Source organism: Hylobates moloch, unplaced genomic scaffold (assembly GCF_009828535.3).
Source record: "Hylobates moloch isolate HMO894 unplaced genomic scaffold, HMol_V3 SCAFFOLD_1, whole genome shotgun sequence".
Classification (NCBI taxonomy): Eukaryota; Metazoa; Chordata; class Mammalia; order Primates; family Hylobatidae; genus Hylobates; species Hylobates moloch.
In genome coordinates this window covers 71952533-71969235 of record NW_026652276.1, presented here as the reverse complement: position 1 = coordinate 71969235, position 16703 = coordinate 71952533, and the positions used below count along the sequence as shown (strand labels likewise).

Sequence of the window (16703 nt, the reverse complement as noted above, 5' to 3'; positions counted from 1 at the left end):
TGATTTCTCCAGTGTACATTGCCTCTCTTGTGAAATGAAAGAAGGAGGTAAGCCACCTGTATGGTGGTACTTTGGCTCCATATGAATGTCCTGTTCTCTATTAACAGTTTGTCTAATGATTTTTTCAGCAATTAATAATTCTTTTTATTTATTTATTTATTTTTTGAGATAGGGTCTCACTCCGGCTGTCCAGGCTGGAGTGCAGTGGTGCGATCTTGGCTCAGTGTACCCTTGACCTCTGGGTCTCAGGTAATGCTCCCACCTCAGCCTCCTGAGTAGCTGGGACTACAGGTGCACATCACTATGGCCCGGCTAGTTTTTTGTATTTTTAATAGAGACAGGGTTTCACCATGTTGCCCAGGCTAGTCTCCAACTCCTGAACTCAAACATTCCACCTGCCTCAACCTCCCAAAGTGCTAGGATACCAGGTGTGAGCCATCACACCCAGCAACAATTGATAATTTTGGCCTGATAATTTCCCTCTGGTATCACCTTTTCCATAGTCAATATACCATAGTCTTATGGTGTACTGCTTACCAGCTATGGTTTGAAGCAAATCACTGGCTTCTTGATGCTTAATTCCTTTATCTGTAAAAATAGGTTATTTTAGGAAGCAGAGGCAGGAGGATCGCTTGAGGCCAGGAGTTTGAGACCAGCCTGTGCAATATAGTGAGACCTCATCTCTCCAAATAATAAAAAATTAGCCAGGCGTGGTGGTAGCACATGCCTGTAGTCCCACCTACTTCGGAGTCTGCAGTGGGAGGATCACTTGAGCCCAGAAGTTCGAGGCTGCAGTGAGCCATGATCATGTCACTGCACTGTAGCCTGGGCAACAGAGTGCGATTCTATCTCAAAAACAAACAAACAAAAAGAACCAATCCACATGGCTGTCAGCAGTATGTAACATGCTTTGCCTGGTGCCTGGTGGTATGTATCCATGCAATAAGCTTTGGCTTTTTTTTCTTTCTTTTTAAAAAATATTTTAAAAATTCAGTTAAATAGAGACAGGTCTTGCTATATTGCCCAAGCTAATCTTGAACTCCTGGGCTCAAGCAGTTCTCCCACCTCCACCTCCCCAGTAGCTGGGATTGTAAGCTTGAGCCATGGCTTTTTGTTATTATTGTGCTTTTCCTTATTTTGGTAGTGATGGATTGCAGAGCATTATCCAGTCTCATGTCCCTGAGGCAAAAAAAATAAAAAATAAAAACAACAACAACTCTATAGAGGAGTTGAGGAAGTTAGATTTTTTAAGAAAACTGACTTGTACCATTTTCTTAAAAGCAAGGCGTGTTCTAAGAATCAGTAGTGCCTCAACATGCTACAGAGGAGAAGGGTCCATTGTTAAAATAATGTCTAGGAAATGTTTCCCATTCTTTTCCTTTCTTGGAGTCTCATTGAACACATTATTAAATTAAAGTTGCCGGAAAGCCTCTCAGGAAAGAAACCTGGCTTGTAGGCTAATCTAGTATTTTCTAATTTATTTGCCTGTAGACACTACTCCCTGATCTCTGCCGCTGACTTTTCTTAAACACACACAAACTTTACATTGAGCTGCCTTCGATTCTTCCAAAGGCTTGAATGAAGAGGGAATAAAACAGATAAGCTGACTCCCTGTGGAGAGTTGGGAGGTGTCTGCCATTGACTTTGGATTCTGAAAAGCCACACAAGCTAGAGGAGTTGTCAAGAGTTCATTTTTTGAGGGGTCAGGAAAGGCATAAATTGGGAGTCTGGCAGTAATTCAACAGCTCTCTTTCTTAGGCTTTCTCCTAGAGGTCTTAGAATCCACCCATCCTATAGGTGTGTCACAGCTACTGGGACTTGCCTAGGCCAGACAGGAGTGAGTCCTTTGGGCCAGTGCTTAGATACTGAAGGGTATAGAATATATTATGGTTCAGAGGAAGAGCAGAGGATTTGGAGTCAGACAAACATGGGTGAATGCCTTAGCTCTACCAGCTATTTACCTTGATACCTGGGAAAATCTCTTAACCTCTCTGAACCTCTTTGTTCGTCTATATAATAGATACAATTAAAGTACTTAGACCAAATGGCTGTGAAGCTTTCTTAAATATTTAAAAGCATTTTTTTAAATGAAGTAGTATATAAATAATAGTTAATTTATTTTAATAGTAAGAGTATTCTTACTGATCTACATGGCCCCACATTTTGTGGATTGACTAATCATTGTTTTATTTATTCAAATGGTCAATATTTATTGAGCATTTACTATGTACCAGGTACTGGGTAGGTGCTTACACAGAGCATGAAATAGAGCAGATCCAGTCCCTGACTTAATGTAGCTTACATTCCATTGTGGGAGACATATGAAAAGCAAATATACACACAAATAAATACCGAATTATAGTTCCCTCCTTCCAGGTACTGATGTGGTAACTTTTAAATGGGCATATTGCTTATAATATGTATTTTGAAGGTAATATCCACAAATAAATATATGGAAATGAACTTGTCAGCTTAAGTAAAGAATAAGATTATTAATATAGAACTGGAAGTGACCTTAGGAATAATTTATCTCAATCTCCTCATTTTATAGATGAGGAAAACTAGGACCCCGAATACTACAGAAACTTACCCAAAGTCACATGTTTGTTGTGTCATGTGTGTCACATGTGTGCGTATGTGTGAGGCAGGGGTCAGAACACAGATTTCCCTTCCTTACTCAGTGCTTTCCACTCTGCTGGTTCCATCTGAAAGGCATTATGAGTGGCTCCTATTTTATCTGTGTGTTATAAGCACACTCTTACACAATGTGTTCTGATTATAAAAAATTGGGGACCCAGACCAAGTGATTTTTCCAAACTTTGTTCCATGAAGCATTAGGATTTTACTAGATGTTAATAGGTTATCACTTTAAGCTTCTTGGTCAAATTACTTTTGGACACCCTGCATCCCCCCTGGATCTTTACTATAGAGATCCATAAATGTATATTGTAATTTTAAAAGATTATTCCTGCAGTAAGGAAACCTTTCAAACTACGCCCAACCTAACATTCCCCAAACTTTCTTGATTACAGAATCCATTTTAAATTCTGTAACTGTGAATGTGATTCATGTGCTGGGCAGGAAGTGTAGCCTTAGCATCCATTTAGTTGGCTACTTGGTAAAGGTTGTGGAAGCCCATTAGAGCTCACTAAACCAAAGCCAATCACACAACTTTAAAAGGAGCAGTCTCTTGGGTCTTGGGAATTCAGGCAGACTGTGGATGTGCTGTAACATGTAGGAGCAACACCTAGTAGGACTCATTTTCTTAAGGTGACCATGTCCTTTTAACCAAGGACTGAAATGGGAAACCATGGAAGCATAAAGAGTATGTTTTGATACATCTTTGAAGAAAAACAGTCCTCTTTAAGTTTTTCTATTATTATTTTCAAGTCTTTTAAAATTATTATTATTGTTATCTTTTCAGGCATTCACAAGCCCAGAGTTCTCCAAAAGGGTGCGATATCTTCGCAGGACATGCAAACAAGGTAGCTGGATATCTTCATTCCAAAGTAAATGTGTATCACTCCTTCAGACTCATCCAAGTTCATAGGCATGAAGCTTGTCTGTGGCTGCTTGGTTGGGCCATCCAAACTTGAAACTGTTAGTGATATTTTGAAGTCTTTGAGACAAAAGCCCAGCTTGCTAAAGAACTTTGGTTCAGTAGAGAGACAGGGTGGTACAGTGGAGAGAGAATCAAAAGCCTGGAAATTTGCTGCTGAGAATAAATGTTAGCTGCTCCCTGAGGTGATTTGTCTGTGCACTCCACTCTCTACAGATGTTAGAGCCTCTTTTTGAGTAAGGACCCGAGGTTCTTTGGTAGCACTTTGATATCCTGCTCGAATTCAATATGTGAAATGGAGGCGTCTCTCTGTGACTTGGAGCCCACAGCAGGCTTTGAAGTCTGATCCAATTTTTGCTGCCTACTGTTTGATGTTGAAAGGATGAAATGAAGAAAATGTACAGTTTTTGCCAGTAACTCTGCTGAGCATATGTAAGATTAAAAAAACAAAATCCTTTGGATGATGTACTTAGAAATGTTAAGCAGATTAATACCTTCCTATAGGTTCTCTTTTTTCTTTCTTAGAGATAAAAAATAAGTATAGGTGAAAATCAGCACATAGCTATTTTACATTCTGGACTATAATTAATTTAACAGGAGACTAGGTTGACTTGTTCTAAGGAAGAAATGAATGAAGCAAAAGATGTTAAGACTTGGCTTCTAATTGCCCCAAAGAGAGGACCTCCATTCAATTCTATGCAAGATGGGAGCAACTTACAAATGACTCCAATATACTTAGCCTCTTGCTTTTAGTCAGGGTTAAGTGCCCCTTCATTAAATAGAAGCCATGTCCTTAAGGCTGTTTCATCAGAGGATAAGAATAATATTTCTCTTACTGGGTTTTTCTGAAGCACTCGGTTTCTGGGACTGATTTGCTATCTTCTCGGATATGCCATCCTGCTCCAGATCACCAAGGATTGAGTCTCTGGGGAGCCCCTCAAAAGCCTGGTAAGAAGAACATTTTGAATTGCATGCTGCTTCTAACATTTGCATGTTTGTGTACTTTTTAGTGTGTTGTTTGGGCAGGACTCAATTAGATAGTAATATGACCAAATGTTGGCAAAAAGTTTTGGGAAGCCATACATGCTGGATGTAAAACTTGTATTAAAGGTAGCAGTTTACCATGTACCCATGTCATTTAAGACAATGAATATCAAAGTCCATGCTTTTCCATTTACTTAACCTTAAACTAGGAAACTGTTCTAAAATTTCATTTTGTTAAAGGGAAAATAAACAGCTGACCAGCTTTTACTGGAGCTGATCACGCAGGGTCGAAATCTAGGAGTTGATAAAGAATATAGATTTAGAAAGTAGTTCTGCCCTTTTGGCAACATGGCCATTCTTTGAGCAAGAAGACAGACATGCCTTTGGAACACAACTATTTCTGGCTCGTTTTCTAAATGTCTTGCTACAGAATATAGTAAAAGTCAGTTTCAGATTTGCATGCAGCTAAAACCAGTGCTTCTGGAAGATAAAATAGAAACATAATTGTAAGAAATATTTACAAGCTAGAAGATACTAAGGACTACGTGAACCATTCCAAGAAAAGAAATGCTCTTGATGTTACACTTAATGTCAACCTCATCTATTTTTCTGAAATATTATTTCTCAGATCTCTTCAATTTTCTTCTTAGCTTGTTTTTCAGTGACAAAGTAGCACAGTATGAAGTGGGAAATGCATAATAAATGTGTTATGACTTCAGTCTATATGGATCTTAAACTCTTGGAGAGAGACAAGAGGATGGGGTCCATTATAGCAGAACCTTTTAAATGGACGTGTAGTAAGTGATAAACCTGACAAAGGAAATATTTTCCTCATAGGCAGACAGTATTCAGGAATAAGGCCACAATGAAGTGGGGGTAAAAGTAGCACAAAAAAAGTGGAGAGAATTTAGGGGAAAAACAGTATAATGGAGCAAAATTCATTATGCGAGAGTTTGGTTGGTTCTTTTCTCTATCCAAACAGACAGTCTCTATATTTTAATTGGAGTGTTTAGATCATTTATATTTAATGTGATTATTGATACGTTTTGGTTTAAATCTATCATGTGGCTATTTATTTTCTATTTGTCCTGTCTAGTTTTTGTTCTCTCTTGGTATTCTATTTTTAAATAGATGTAATTCCTAAAAAGAAAACTTTGAAGTATGGTTGAATAGCTAAACCATACTGACAGGTTCTGGCATCAGACCTGCCTGGATTCAAATCTCTGCTCTCCTGTGTTAATCAAGTTACATAGCAACTCCTTACCTTAGTACCTACACATGTAAAATGAGGGAAATAGTAATGCATATCTGAGTGGTTTTACTTAGGATTAAATGAGCTAGTGTAAGTAAAGGGCATAGCATAGTGTCTGGCTCAGAGTAAGTGTTTAGTAAATGTCAATTGCTGTTATGGTAATTACTGTTATTGACATTATATAAATACAAAGTTAATCTGTGAACATGAATACTAGGTAGAAAAATAAAGTTCTTTTTGTAAGGCATTAAGTTTTGGTGTGATAGTTCAGGGGAAGTAAAAATACATTGCATTATGAATTAATATTTGTTAAAAAGAAAAGAGACTTGTTGGATTACAATAATCTTTCCCATTCTTTAGGAAAGTATCTTAAAAAGTCAAATTTATTAATAAGTTACATATCTGATTTGCTATAAATGGCTCATATGCACTTTCTTTCTTGAGTTGTCTCTTCCTTCCAGTCTAAATGATTTTCTATTGGGTCTGCCACCATCACCGTTACTTCCCCTTACACTCTTATAAACAGCATCCTAAGTCTTTTTCCTGCCTCCATTCTTCTGCTTTAGCTTCTCTTATGCCAACAGAAACCTAAGATTTCTAAAGCAAAATCCTAATCATGACCTTCTCTACCTCCATACTCTTCAGTGACTCCCTAGTATCCTAGCATGACCTTCAAGGCTTTCTCTGTTCTGGTCCTAATCTTCTTTTCTAGCTCTAGCTTCCACTGCTCTTTCTTTTTCATTCTGTGCTTCAGAATCTCCAAACTATTCTCTATTCTCCGAACACGGCTGGTGTGTTCTTTCCCTCCTCTGTGACTGTTCATGCTGCCTCTTCTGCTCCACATGTCCTTCTCCCTCGTTTACTTTTCAAAATCCTCTCCATTCATCAAGGTCCACAATGGCTCCCTACTCTTTTACTCTTTCTTATAATACTTATCACATCCTGCTTTGTATTATAGTTACTTTAATTCATCTACTAGATTTAAAACTCTCTAGAATCATGTCTTCCCATTTATGAGTTCTCTCCTCACAACCTAGCCTAGGTCTGGAATTGAATTCTTGAGCATCCAAAGTGGTGATGAAATATAATGGAAGCAAGAATGAAATGAAACTCTACCTAAGTAAGCAATCAGAGAAAAGTTTTAAAATGTATTTCTAACAATCCTAGAATAAAGTAAATGTTTCTGAGACAACCTCCAAATAGATATAGTGTACTAGTGGAAGGAATTAAAATAATCCAAGCTGTTTCATTTTGTTGCTATTGCTGTTTCGAGCAGGAGAAGCAAAGAAAGTTTAGACATGAAGACATGAGAAAACATTATATGTAAATCAGATTGCTCTTGATCTTAGAAAAGGACAAAGATGAAGAACAAAATTTTTTTTCTGTTTCGTTTATATTATCAGTCGTAGAAACAAGAATATATTATTTAAGCAACATTTTTAGCAAATTATACCTTTATGTTTAATTCTGTGCTTTAAATGACCCATTATTTTAACCCATGTTTTTGTGGAAGGTTGAATGAGAATAGTGTGACCTTTTCAGTTAAAAAAAAACACTAACATCCAGAAGGTTTGCCTTCTAACTTGCAATGAGACCTAACTTCGTTATTCTATGAAGGGGTCTGGTGAGGTGAGAGTGAGAGGCAGGGAATAAACCTAAAGTTACTCCATCTCAAGCTCAGCTTAGAGCAGCCATGCAAGGAAGTCTCTAAATATGGGGCTTAAACAAGGCTGTCTTCAGAGTATAACAAGTGTTCCTGGGCCAGCACGGTGGCTCACACCTGTAATCCCAGCACTTGGGGAGGCCAAGGCGGGCGGATCACAAGGTCAGGAGATGGAGACCATCCTGGCTAACACGGTGAAACCCCATCTCTACTAAAAATACAAAAAAAAAAAAAAAAAAATTTAGCTGGGCGTGGTGGCAGGCACCTGTAGTCCCAGCTACTCGGGAGGCTGAGGCGGGAGAATGGCGTGAACCCAGAAGGCGGAGCTTGCAGTGAGCCGAGATCGTGCCACTGCTCTCCAGCCTGGACGACAGAGCAAGACTCTGTCTCAAAAAAAAAAAAAAGAAGTGTCCCTAACTGGCCCATGTGGGCTGGTTCATTGCTCACACTAAGAGAAAAGCACAATATACCCGGGAAGTGCCTAATTCTAGTCACTTGGTCACTAATCCAAGCAGTGAAATTATTTAATAGGACTGACAGCGATGTATACAGACCTTATCTGGTTTTACTGTGTAAATGGTTATACTTTAGGCATTTGTTCTTCTATTTATTTATTTATTCAAAAAATAATTATTAACGCTATGTGCCAGGAACTGACCAGTATTTCTCAAAACTCTTATAAAAGACCAGTTTTTGGTTGGTTGTTTTCCATTTCACCACAGTCTGATACTTTTGTGGAATACAATAAAAATGAATTACTAACAAAATAATCATGCACTTGGATGTTGTGTCAGTATCAAAACCCTGTCCACATGGTGCTACACTCTAGCAGAGGGAGATAGACAATAAACGGTAAGCAGACAAATAAGTCAATTATGTGGGATGTTAGAGGGGTGAAGAGTTACAGGGAGAAAATACAGCAGCAAGGGTGATAAGGAGTGGCCCAAGTGTAGAGGGTGGGTTTGGGTGGTTGTATTTTTAAACAGGGTGGCTTCATGAAGAATGTGAGGTTTGAGTAAAGGCTTGAGGGTGGTGAGCCAGTTCACCATGTAAATATCTAAGAGAAGAGCATTCCTGGCAGAAGACCATGATAAAGGCCTGGAGGAGAGAACGTGAATGGACTATATGAAGAGTAGAAGTCCCTGTATTGGAGCTAAGAGAGCAAAAAGTAGAGTCATAGGAAATGAGGAGCCAGACAGTGCAGGTTCGTACTGCTTAATGTCCTAACAAACATCCTAGGGATCTAGATACAATGAAGATTCTCATTCAGCAGGCCTGAGTGGCTCTGAGATTCTGCAGCACTAATGAGCTTGCGGGTGGTTCTGATATTGTCGGTCTGAGGTTCACTTTATGAGTAGTGAGGGTTTAGTCTCAGTGAAATGGGAAGCCAGTGAGTGGGAGAGTGGCATGATCTGGGTTATGATTTTAACGATAACTTCAGTTTTGGAGTTGAGAACCAACTAGACATCATCAAGAAATGAGATAGTTTGTGTAAGTACATTTTCTATACAGCTGAAACTCTTTCAAACCTAAAATTACCTTTCATATTGAGTGCACAAACACAATTCTCCTTATTCTTTGTATCTAGGGGCATTATTATTAATAGCAGTTATCACATTGGGCTGTAATGCAGAGCAATCCTCAGAGACCATTATGAAATGGGGCCACCTACCCTTGCAGTAAATGACCCTTGACCATTATGATTTTTAGTTAATGTGCCAGATTCTCTGTTTAATTTCTCCTCTCTCAATACAAAGCTGATGTTTCTTGCTGTTGTTAATGAGCTGACTTTTTGTAACATACTTTTCTTCTCCTTCTTCCTTTTTCATCTTTGCTGTGGTCTAAAAAACAGGTTTTAAGCATTTTTTTTAGGCAGTAAAAGAAGTGGGTTTGAGAGGGAGATCTGAGAAAATCCCCTATGAATAAAAGAACAGGAACTATCATGTATGTAGTACCTACATTAGGTACCATGCCAGGCCCTTTACTTACATTTTCTTAATGTAAAGTACACAAGCTTTAGTTTAACCTTGTGACCTGTGCTTGTTAAAGAACCCTCACTACCTGCCCTTGGGTTTTCTGTTATACCTCACCTAAGAGGTACCTCTGTTCTGGGTTTTCTTCCTGTCTACAGGGAGTATACCTTAATCACATTTCTTTTTGAAGGTCAAAAGTAGCAAGCAGTATTCTACTGGCCTCCTGAGGGGGTCACAGATGGCAAAGCACACTGTTGGGATGTGGTAGAGCCACCAGAGAGCATGTGGAACCTGGCATCAGGCATTAGTGATTGATTTCGGATCTTTCATGTCCTGTCTAGCCACGGCTCCTGAGCAAATCACACCACTTTCTTTCACTTAGCAGATTCTTTAATGCCATCTACTTCGTTATTTTCCTTTACGTTTCCAGTTGCTCTCATTACTAAATTTTATTGTTTTTGGCAGCAATTCAGCTATCAGAAAGCAAATTCAGGTTGTATTTTATTCTTGGAAACTTTGATCCTTAAGGTGACCAAATATCTCAACTTTCCTGTGACAGAAATGTTTTCCAAAATGTGGGATTTTCAGTGCTTACACCAGGACATCCCAGGCAAACAGATGAGTTGGTCACCCTGTAATAATACAGGAAATTGAGTTTGATTTGGGTAAGATCACTATATCGGGCAAGACTATGCCTCAGATCCATGCAACAGAATCACTTCACACTGGCCGCCTGTGTTTGGAAGGGAGTGCAAGCAGCTTGCCAGACAGCAATGCTATGATTGTAAAGGGCTAAGATGTCTCCCATTTGATAGGGAAAGCATGTTCCTACAACAGAGTCTCAAAGGCCGCATAATCTCCCTCAGGAAGGCACATGGAAATCAGACACTGAACAAAGGCAAGGCTACTGGGCCTGTCTGTCCCATACCCAAATTCATGACTGAATGTCACACACAAGACTGTATTCATTTATGGGTAGTCTCTGAGGTTCTGAATCCCTGCTCTTTTTGGCTCCCTTAGGCTGAAAACATCTTTTCTTCTTGTCTGGATGCCAGTGAATTCACCTTAACCCTCATCAGTAAAACTTGGTAAAGTCTTATGTGAGGACTTTTCTCAGTAAAATGAGAAAGGAATTACAGGTATAGAATTGTTATTGCTAGCATGTGAGGTTAGAAAAACACCTCATATTAAGGGATCTTTTTAGACAAATGGCTCTCAAACTTCACTGTGCTCTCCAGAATCACCTAGAATGCTAGTTAAGACAGACTGCTGAACCCACTGCATAGTTTCCAATTCTGTGTGGGATGGAGGCAGGGATTCGTATTGTTATCAAGTTTCCAGAGGATGAGATGCTGCTGGTCTGGGGACTTCCCTTTGAAAACCACTGCTCTGGACATTCCCTATCTCTGTGACACAACATTGAATCAGAGAAAATGGGCTTTATATATATGGCTTTCTCCTCATTCATTCAACAAACATTTATTGAGCATCTACTGTATGTCAACCACAGGGCCAGGAAATGAAATAAGACACTTAAGAGACTAATACGATTATAATATCTTGGTCTTTGCAGCTGTTGTTTTCCAAAGCTAGTCTGGTGACATGTTGAGTGTCCTCCTGTATCTCAAGTGATCTCATTAAATTCCCGGGAAGTTGTCAAGAACAAAGTTACATTTACTTTTAGCTTTGCTGTGCAGGAAGAGGGTGGGAGTGTTCCAGACTTCTAAATAGTCTATAAAGTATTTCATTTCCTAAAATTATTAGGAATGACTGCCTTTATTGTTTGTTTTTGTGAGACAGATTCTTGCTCTGTCACCCAGGCTGCAGTGCAGTGGCATGATCTCACCTCACTGCAACCTTTGCCTCCTGGGTTCAAGCTTTTCTCATGCCTCAGCCTCCTAAGTAACTAGGATTACAGGCCTGAGCCACCACAACTGGCTGATTTTTGTATTTTTTTGTAGAGACAGGATTTTACTATGCTGCCCAGCCTGGTCTTGAACTCCTGGACTCAAGTCATCCACCTGCCTCAGCCTCCCAGAGTGCTGGGATTACAGGCATGAGCCACCATACCCAGCCAGAAATTATTGCTTTTAAAGGTTATTTCCAGATTAGAAACTATGCTACTTCTGCTAACCTGGCTGTAGTATATTCTCCCACATGGCAGAATTACTCTAAGCCCCACCAGATCTGAATGTTTTCATATATATTTAATTTTATTTATTTTATTTATTTATTTTTTTATTTATAGATGGAGTCTCACTCTGCCACCCAGGCTAGAGTGCAGTGGTGTGGTCTCAGCTCACTGCAGCCTCCACCTCCTGGGTTCATGTGATTCGTTCTTACATATTTCTAATACATATGTCATTGCCATAATGTTTGTTCCCTAACTTTTTGGAAAAAAAAAAAAAAAAATCTAGGCAAGGCCAACATAAGGAAGTGTACAGTTTGAGGCTTGTGAGCATGAGGACAAAGGGATGGAAGGAGAAAGAAGACAGATTATAGTTGTCTTAATCTCCAATCCAATTTCTAGTTTACCTTCATTTATATTATCATACACTTTTTCTATTTTGCTTAAGAGACTGATACGGTTTAGCTCTGTGTCCCCACCCAAATCTCATGTTGAATTGTAATCCTCAGTGCAGGGGGAGGGACCCGGTGGGAGGCGATTGGATCATTGAGGGGGGGATTTCCCCCTTGCTGTTCTCATGATTGTGAATGAGTTCTTGTGAGATCTGGTTGTTTAAAAGTGTGTAGCACTTCCCCCTTCTCACTTTCCTGCTGCCATGTGAAGATGTGCTTTCTTCCCTTTCCCCCTTCTGCCATGATTTTAAAGCTTCCTGAAGCCTCTCCAGTCATGCCTCCTGTACACCCTGTGGAACTGTGAGCCAATTAAACCTCTTTTCTTTATAAGTTACCCAGTCTCACAGTCTCAGGTAGTTTTTTATAGCAGCATGAGAATGGACTAATACAGAAAATTGGTACCAGAAGTGGGGTATTGCTATGAAGGTATTACCATAAAGATAACTGAAAATGTAGAATCAACTTTGGAACTGGGTAATGGGCAGAGGTAGGAACAGTTTGGAGGGATCAGAAGACAGGAAGATGAGGGAAAGTTTGGAACCTCCTAGAGACTTGTTGAAGGGTTGTGACCAAAATGCTGATAGTGATATGGACAGTGAAGTCCAGGCTGAGGTGGCTTCAGATGGAGATGAGAAACTTATTGGGAACTGCAGTAAAGGTCACTCTCGCTATGCTTATCAAAGAGACTGGTGGCATTGTGCCTCGAGAGATCTGTGGAACTTTGAACTTGAGAGAGATGATTTAGGATATCTGCTAAAAGAAATTTCTAAGCAGCAAAGCATTCAAGAGGGATCCTGGCTGCTTCCAAAAGTCTACACTCATTTACATAAACAAAGAAATGACCTGAAACTAGAACGTTTATTTAAAAGGGAAGCAGAGCATAAAAGTTTGGAAAATTTGCAGCCCAATCATGTGGTTGTAAAGAAAAACACATTTTCTGTGGAAGAATTCAAGGCTGCAGAAATTTGTATGAGTAAAGAGGAGCTGAATGTTAATAGCCAAAACAATGGAAAAAAACGCCTCCAGGGCATTTCAGAGACCTTCGTGGCAGCCCCTCCCATCAAAGGCCTGCAGGCTTAGAGGGGAAAAATGGTTTCCTGGGCTGGGCCCACAGTCCTACAGCTCTGTGCAGCCTCAGGACATGGTGCCCTGCATCCCAGCCATTCTAGCTTCAGCTGTGGCTAAAAGGGGCCAACGTGCAGCTCAAGCCATTGCTTCAAGCTCCAAGCCTTGGTGGCTTCCACGTGGTGTTGGGCCTGTGGGTGCACAAAAACAAGAGTTGAGACTTAGAAGCCTCCGCCTAGATTTCAGAGGATGTATGGAAACACCAGCAGAAGTCTGCTGCCGTTGCAGAGCCTCATGGAGAACCTCTAATAGGGCAGTGCAGAGGAGAAATGTGGGGTTGGAGCCCCCACACAGAGTCCCCACTGGAGTACTGCCTAGTGGAGCGTTGAGAAGAGGGTTACTGTCCTCCAGATCCCGAATGGTAGATCTACCAATACCTTGCACTATGTGCCTAGAAAAGCTGCAGGCACTCAATGCCAGCCTGTGAAAGCAGCCAAACTTGCAGAACCAAAACGCTGAGCTGCCCAAGGCCTTGGGAGCCCAACCCTTGCCTCAGTGTGGCCTGGATGTGAGACATGGAGTCAAAGGATATTATTTTGAACCTTTAAGATTTAATGACTACCCTGCTGGGTTTCAGATTTGCATGGGGCCTATAGCCGCTTTCTTTTGTCCAATTTCTTCCTTTTGGAATGGGAGCATTTACCCAATGCCTGTACCCCCATTGTATCTTAGAAGTAACTAACCTGTTTTTGGTTTTACAGGCTTATAGGTGGAAGGGACTTGCCTTGCCTCAGATGAGACTTTGGACTTGGACTTTGGGGTTAATGCTGAAATGAGTTAAGACTTTGGGGGACTCTTGGGAAGGCATGATTGGTTTTGAAATGTGAGAAGAACATGAGATTTGGGAGGGGTTAGGGTGGAATAATATGGTTTAGCTCTGCATCACCACCCAAATCTCATGTTGAATTGTAATCCCCAGTGTTGGGAGAGAGACCTGGTGGGAGGTGATTGGATCATGGGGGTGGATTTCCCCGTTGCTGTTCTCATGATAGTGAGTGAGTTCTCACAAGATCTGATTGTTTAAAAGTATGTAGCCCTTCCCCCTTCCCTCTGTCCTGCTGGCATGGGAAAACGTGCTTGCTTCCTCTTTACCTTCTGCCAGAACTGTAAGTTTTCTGAGGCCTCCCCAGTCATGCCTCCTGTACAGATTATGGGACTGTGAGTCAATTACACCTCTTTTCTTTATAAACTACCGAGTCTCGGGTAGTTCTTTATAGCAATGTGAGAATGGACAAATACAGAGACTTTTCTCATTTTTACTAGATCTGGGTTTTTGGTTTCTTTGTTTTTGTTTTGCTTTATTTTGTAATTCTGAAGAATAGGAACAGGGTGCTTTGGACATCAGTTATAGTCCTAGTAGTTTACCTCAACTGAGGGCTCTGTTCAAAACTGGGGCTCTCTGATGGAACTCTGTGGATACCTACCAAGATTGATTGTAGTGCCCCATTTCCCTTGAAAGAATCAGGATGATAAGGAAGAACAAGGGATGTACTCCACAAAGGTCAGTGCTTTTCTCCACCCTCAGCCAGCTGAATGAATAGCAAGATTCTGACTCTATTGGAGGATCTGAGGCTAGAGGAGTCTAGAGGAGGCTGGAGGGGAAAGTGGCCACAGCTGTGAGAGTGGCAGATGCAAGCCGCAGAGGTCACATGCCAGGCCACCATTCCTGAGGCCACATACCTCAGGAAAAGCCTTTCACAGTCTGTTCTCATTCCTGTGACTCATTAAAGCACATTACAGAATTGAACAGTTTTTGACATCATTTCTTCTTAGATTGTTGCTGCAAACATAGCTGTGAAAAGTTCTTGCTAAACTTTTCCAGTGCTTTCCTGAGTTCGTTAGGTCATGATGCACTTTTTGCCAATGCCAAGTGAGATTTTGGCGTTGGCCCAGGACATCAGGAGTGCAGATGCCAAACAACACAAGGCGGGTGGTGTGTGAGTCAAGTTAGGGTATTTGGCTTCCAAGATTGGATGTTGATGGCATGGTTGTAAAACGTGCCTAGAGAAAATTTATTTTTAAATTCTTTTCTTATTTGATATAATTGAAACAACACATTCTCTCTAGACTGCCCTGTTAACCACAGCTGCCTAGTTTATTTCATTTTAAAGGATTCTTTCAACTTTAAAATCAAACATACAATTGTTTAATGGTAGGGGTGTAGTGATTTTTCTTCTTTTTACGTTTGTTTGTTTTCTAAGATTGAGAATAATAAATTTTTTTGAGTTTTAAAAAATTAATAGAGTTTATTTATTTGAGTAATTTTCGGCTTTCAGAAATATTGAGCTGAAAGTACAAAATTCTTACATACCCTTTTCCCTCTCCTTTTCTCCCTGTTTACTCTATAATTAACATCTTGTATTAGCATGGTTCATTTATTACAATTGAGGAGCCTATATTGATACACTATTATTATTACATTAGAGTTCACTCTTTGTGCTGTACGTTCTGTGAGCTTTGACAAATGCATAATGACCTGTATTCATCATGACAGTATCATACAGAATAATTTCACTGACCTAAAAATCCCATCTCTACCTCTTTATTCCTCCCTCCCCACAAGCCCTTGGCAACCACTATTTTTTTTTATTTATTTACTTATTTATTTTAGTGCCTCCATAGCTTTGCCTTTTTCAGAATGTCACATAGTTGGAATCATACAGTATATAGCCGTTTCTGATTGACTTCTTTCACTTTAGCAATACATACTTAAGAGGCCAGTTGTGGTGGTTTACACCTGTAATCCCAGCACTTTGGGAGGCTGAGGTGGGAGGATTGCCTGAGGCCAAGAGTTCAAGACCAGCCTGGACAACACAGCAACACCCTGTCTCTACAAAAAATTTAAATATTAGCCAAGTGTTTTTGGTGCATGTCTATATTCCTAGCTACATGGAAGGCTAAGGTGGAAAGATCACTTGAGCCCAGGAGGTCGAATGCGCAGTGAGCTATGATGGTACCACTGCACTCCAGCCTAGGCAGTAGAGCAAGATCCTATCTCTAAAATAATAATAATAATATTCATTTAAGATTCCTCCATGTCGGCCGGGTGTGGTGGCTCACGCTTGTAATCCCAGCACTTTGGGAGGCCAAGACAGGTGGATCACTTGAGGTCAGGAGTTCTAGGCCAGCCTGACAAACACGACGAAACACTGTCTCTACGAAAAATACAAAAATTAGCTGGGCATGATAGCACACGCCTGTAATCCCAGCTACTCAGGAGGCTGAGGCAGGAGAATCACTTGAGCCCGGGAGGCAGAGGTTACAGTGAGCCAAGATCGTGCCATTGCACTCCAGCCTGGGCGACAGACTCTGTCTAGAAAAAAAAAAAAAAATTCCTCCATGTCTTGTCATGGCTTGATAGCTTAATATCTTGGTTGCTTCCAAGTTTGGACAATTATGAGTGAACCTACCATAAACATTTGTGTTCAGGTTTTGGTGTGGATGTAACTTTTTAAATCATTGGAGTTAATACCTAGGAGCATGATTACTGGATTGTGTGGTAAGAGTATGTTTAGCTTTGCAAGAAACTGCCAAACTGTCTTCCAAACTGGCTGTACCATTTTGCAT

General features: G+C 40.3%; 1 protein-coding gene across 1 annotated transcript in view; it reads left to right on the top strand.

Annotated features, from left to right (window-relative positions):
• MYO3B (myosin IIIB) overlaps positions 1–16703 on the top strand; it is a 476027-nt gene that overhangs the window by 356334 nt on the left and 102990 nt on the right. The window contains exons 31-32 of the mRNA XM_058435743.1: positions 3425–3485; positions 4411–4507. Of these exons, the coding sequence (XP_058291726.1) occupies positions 3425–3485; positions 4411–4507 (158 nt within the window). The remainder of the gene's footprint in view (positions 1–3424; positions 3486–4410; positions 4508–16703) is intronic.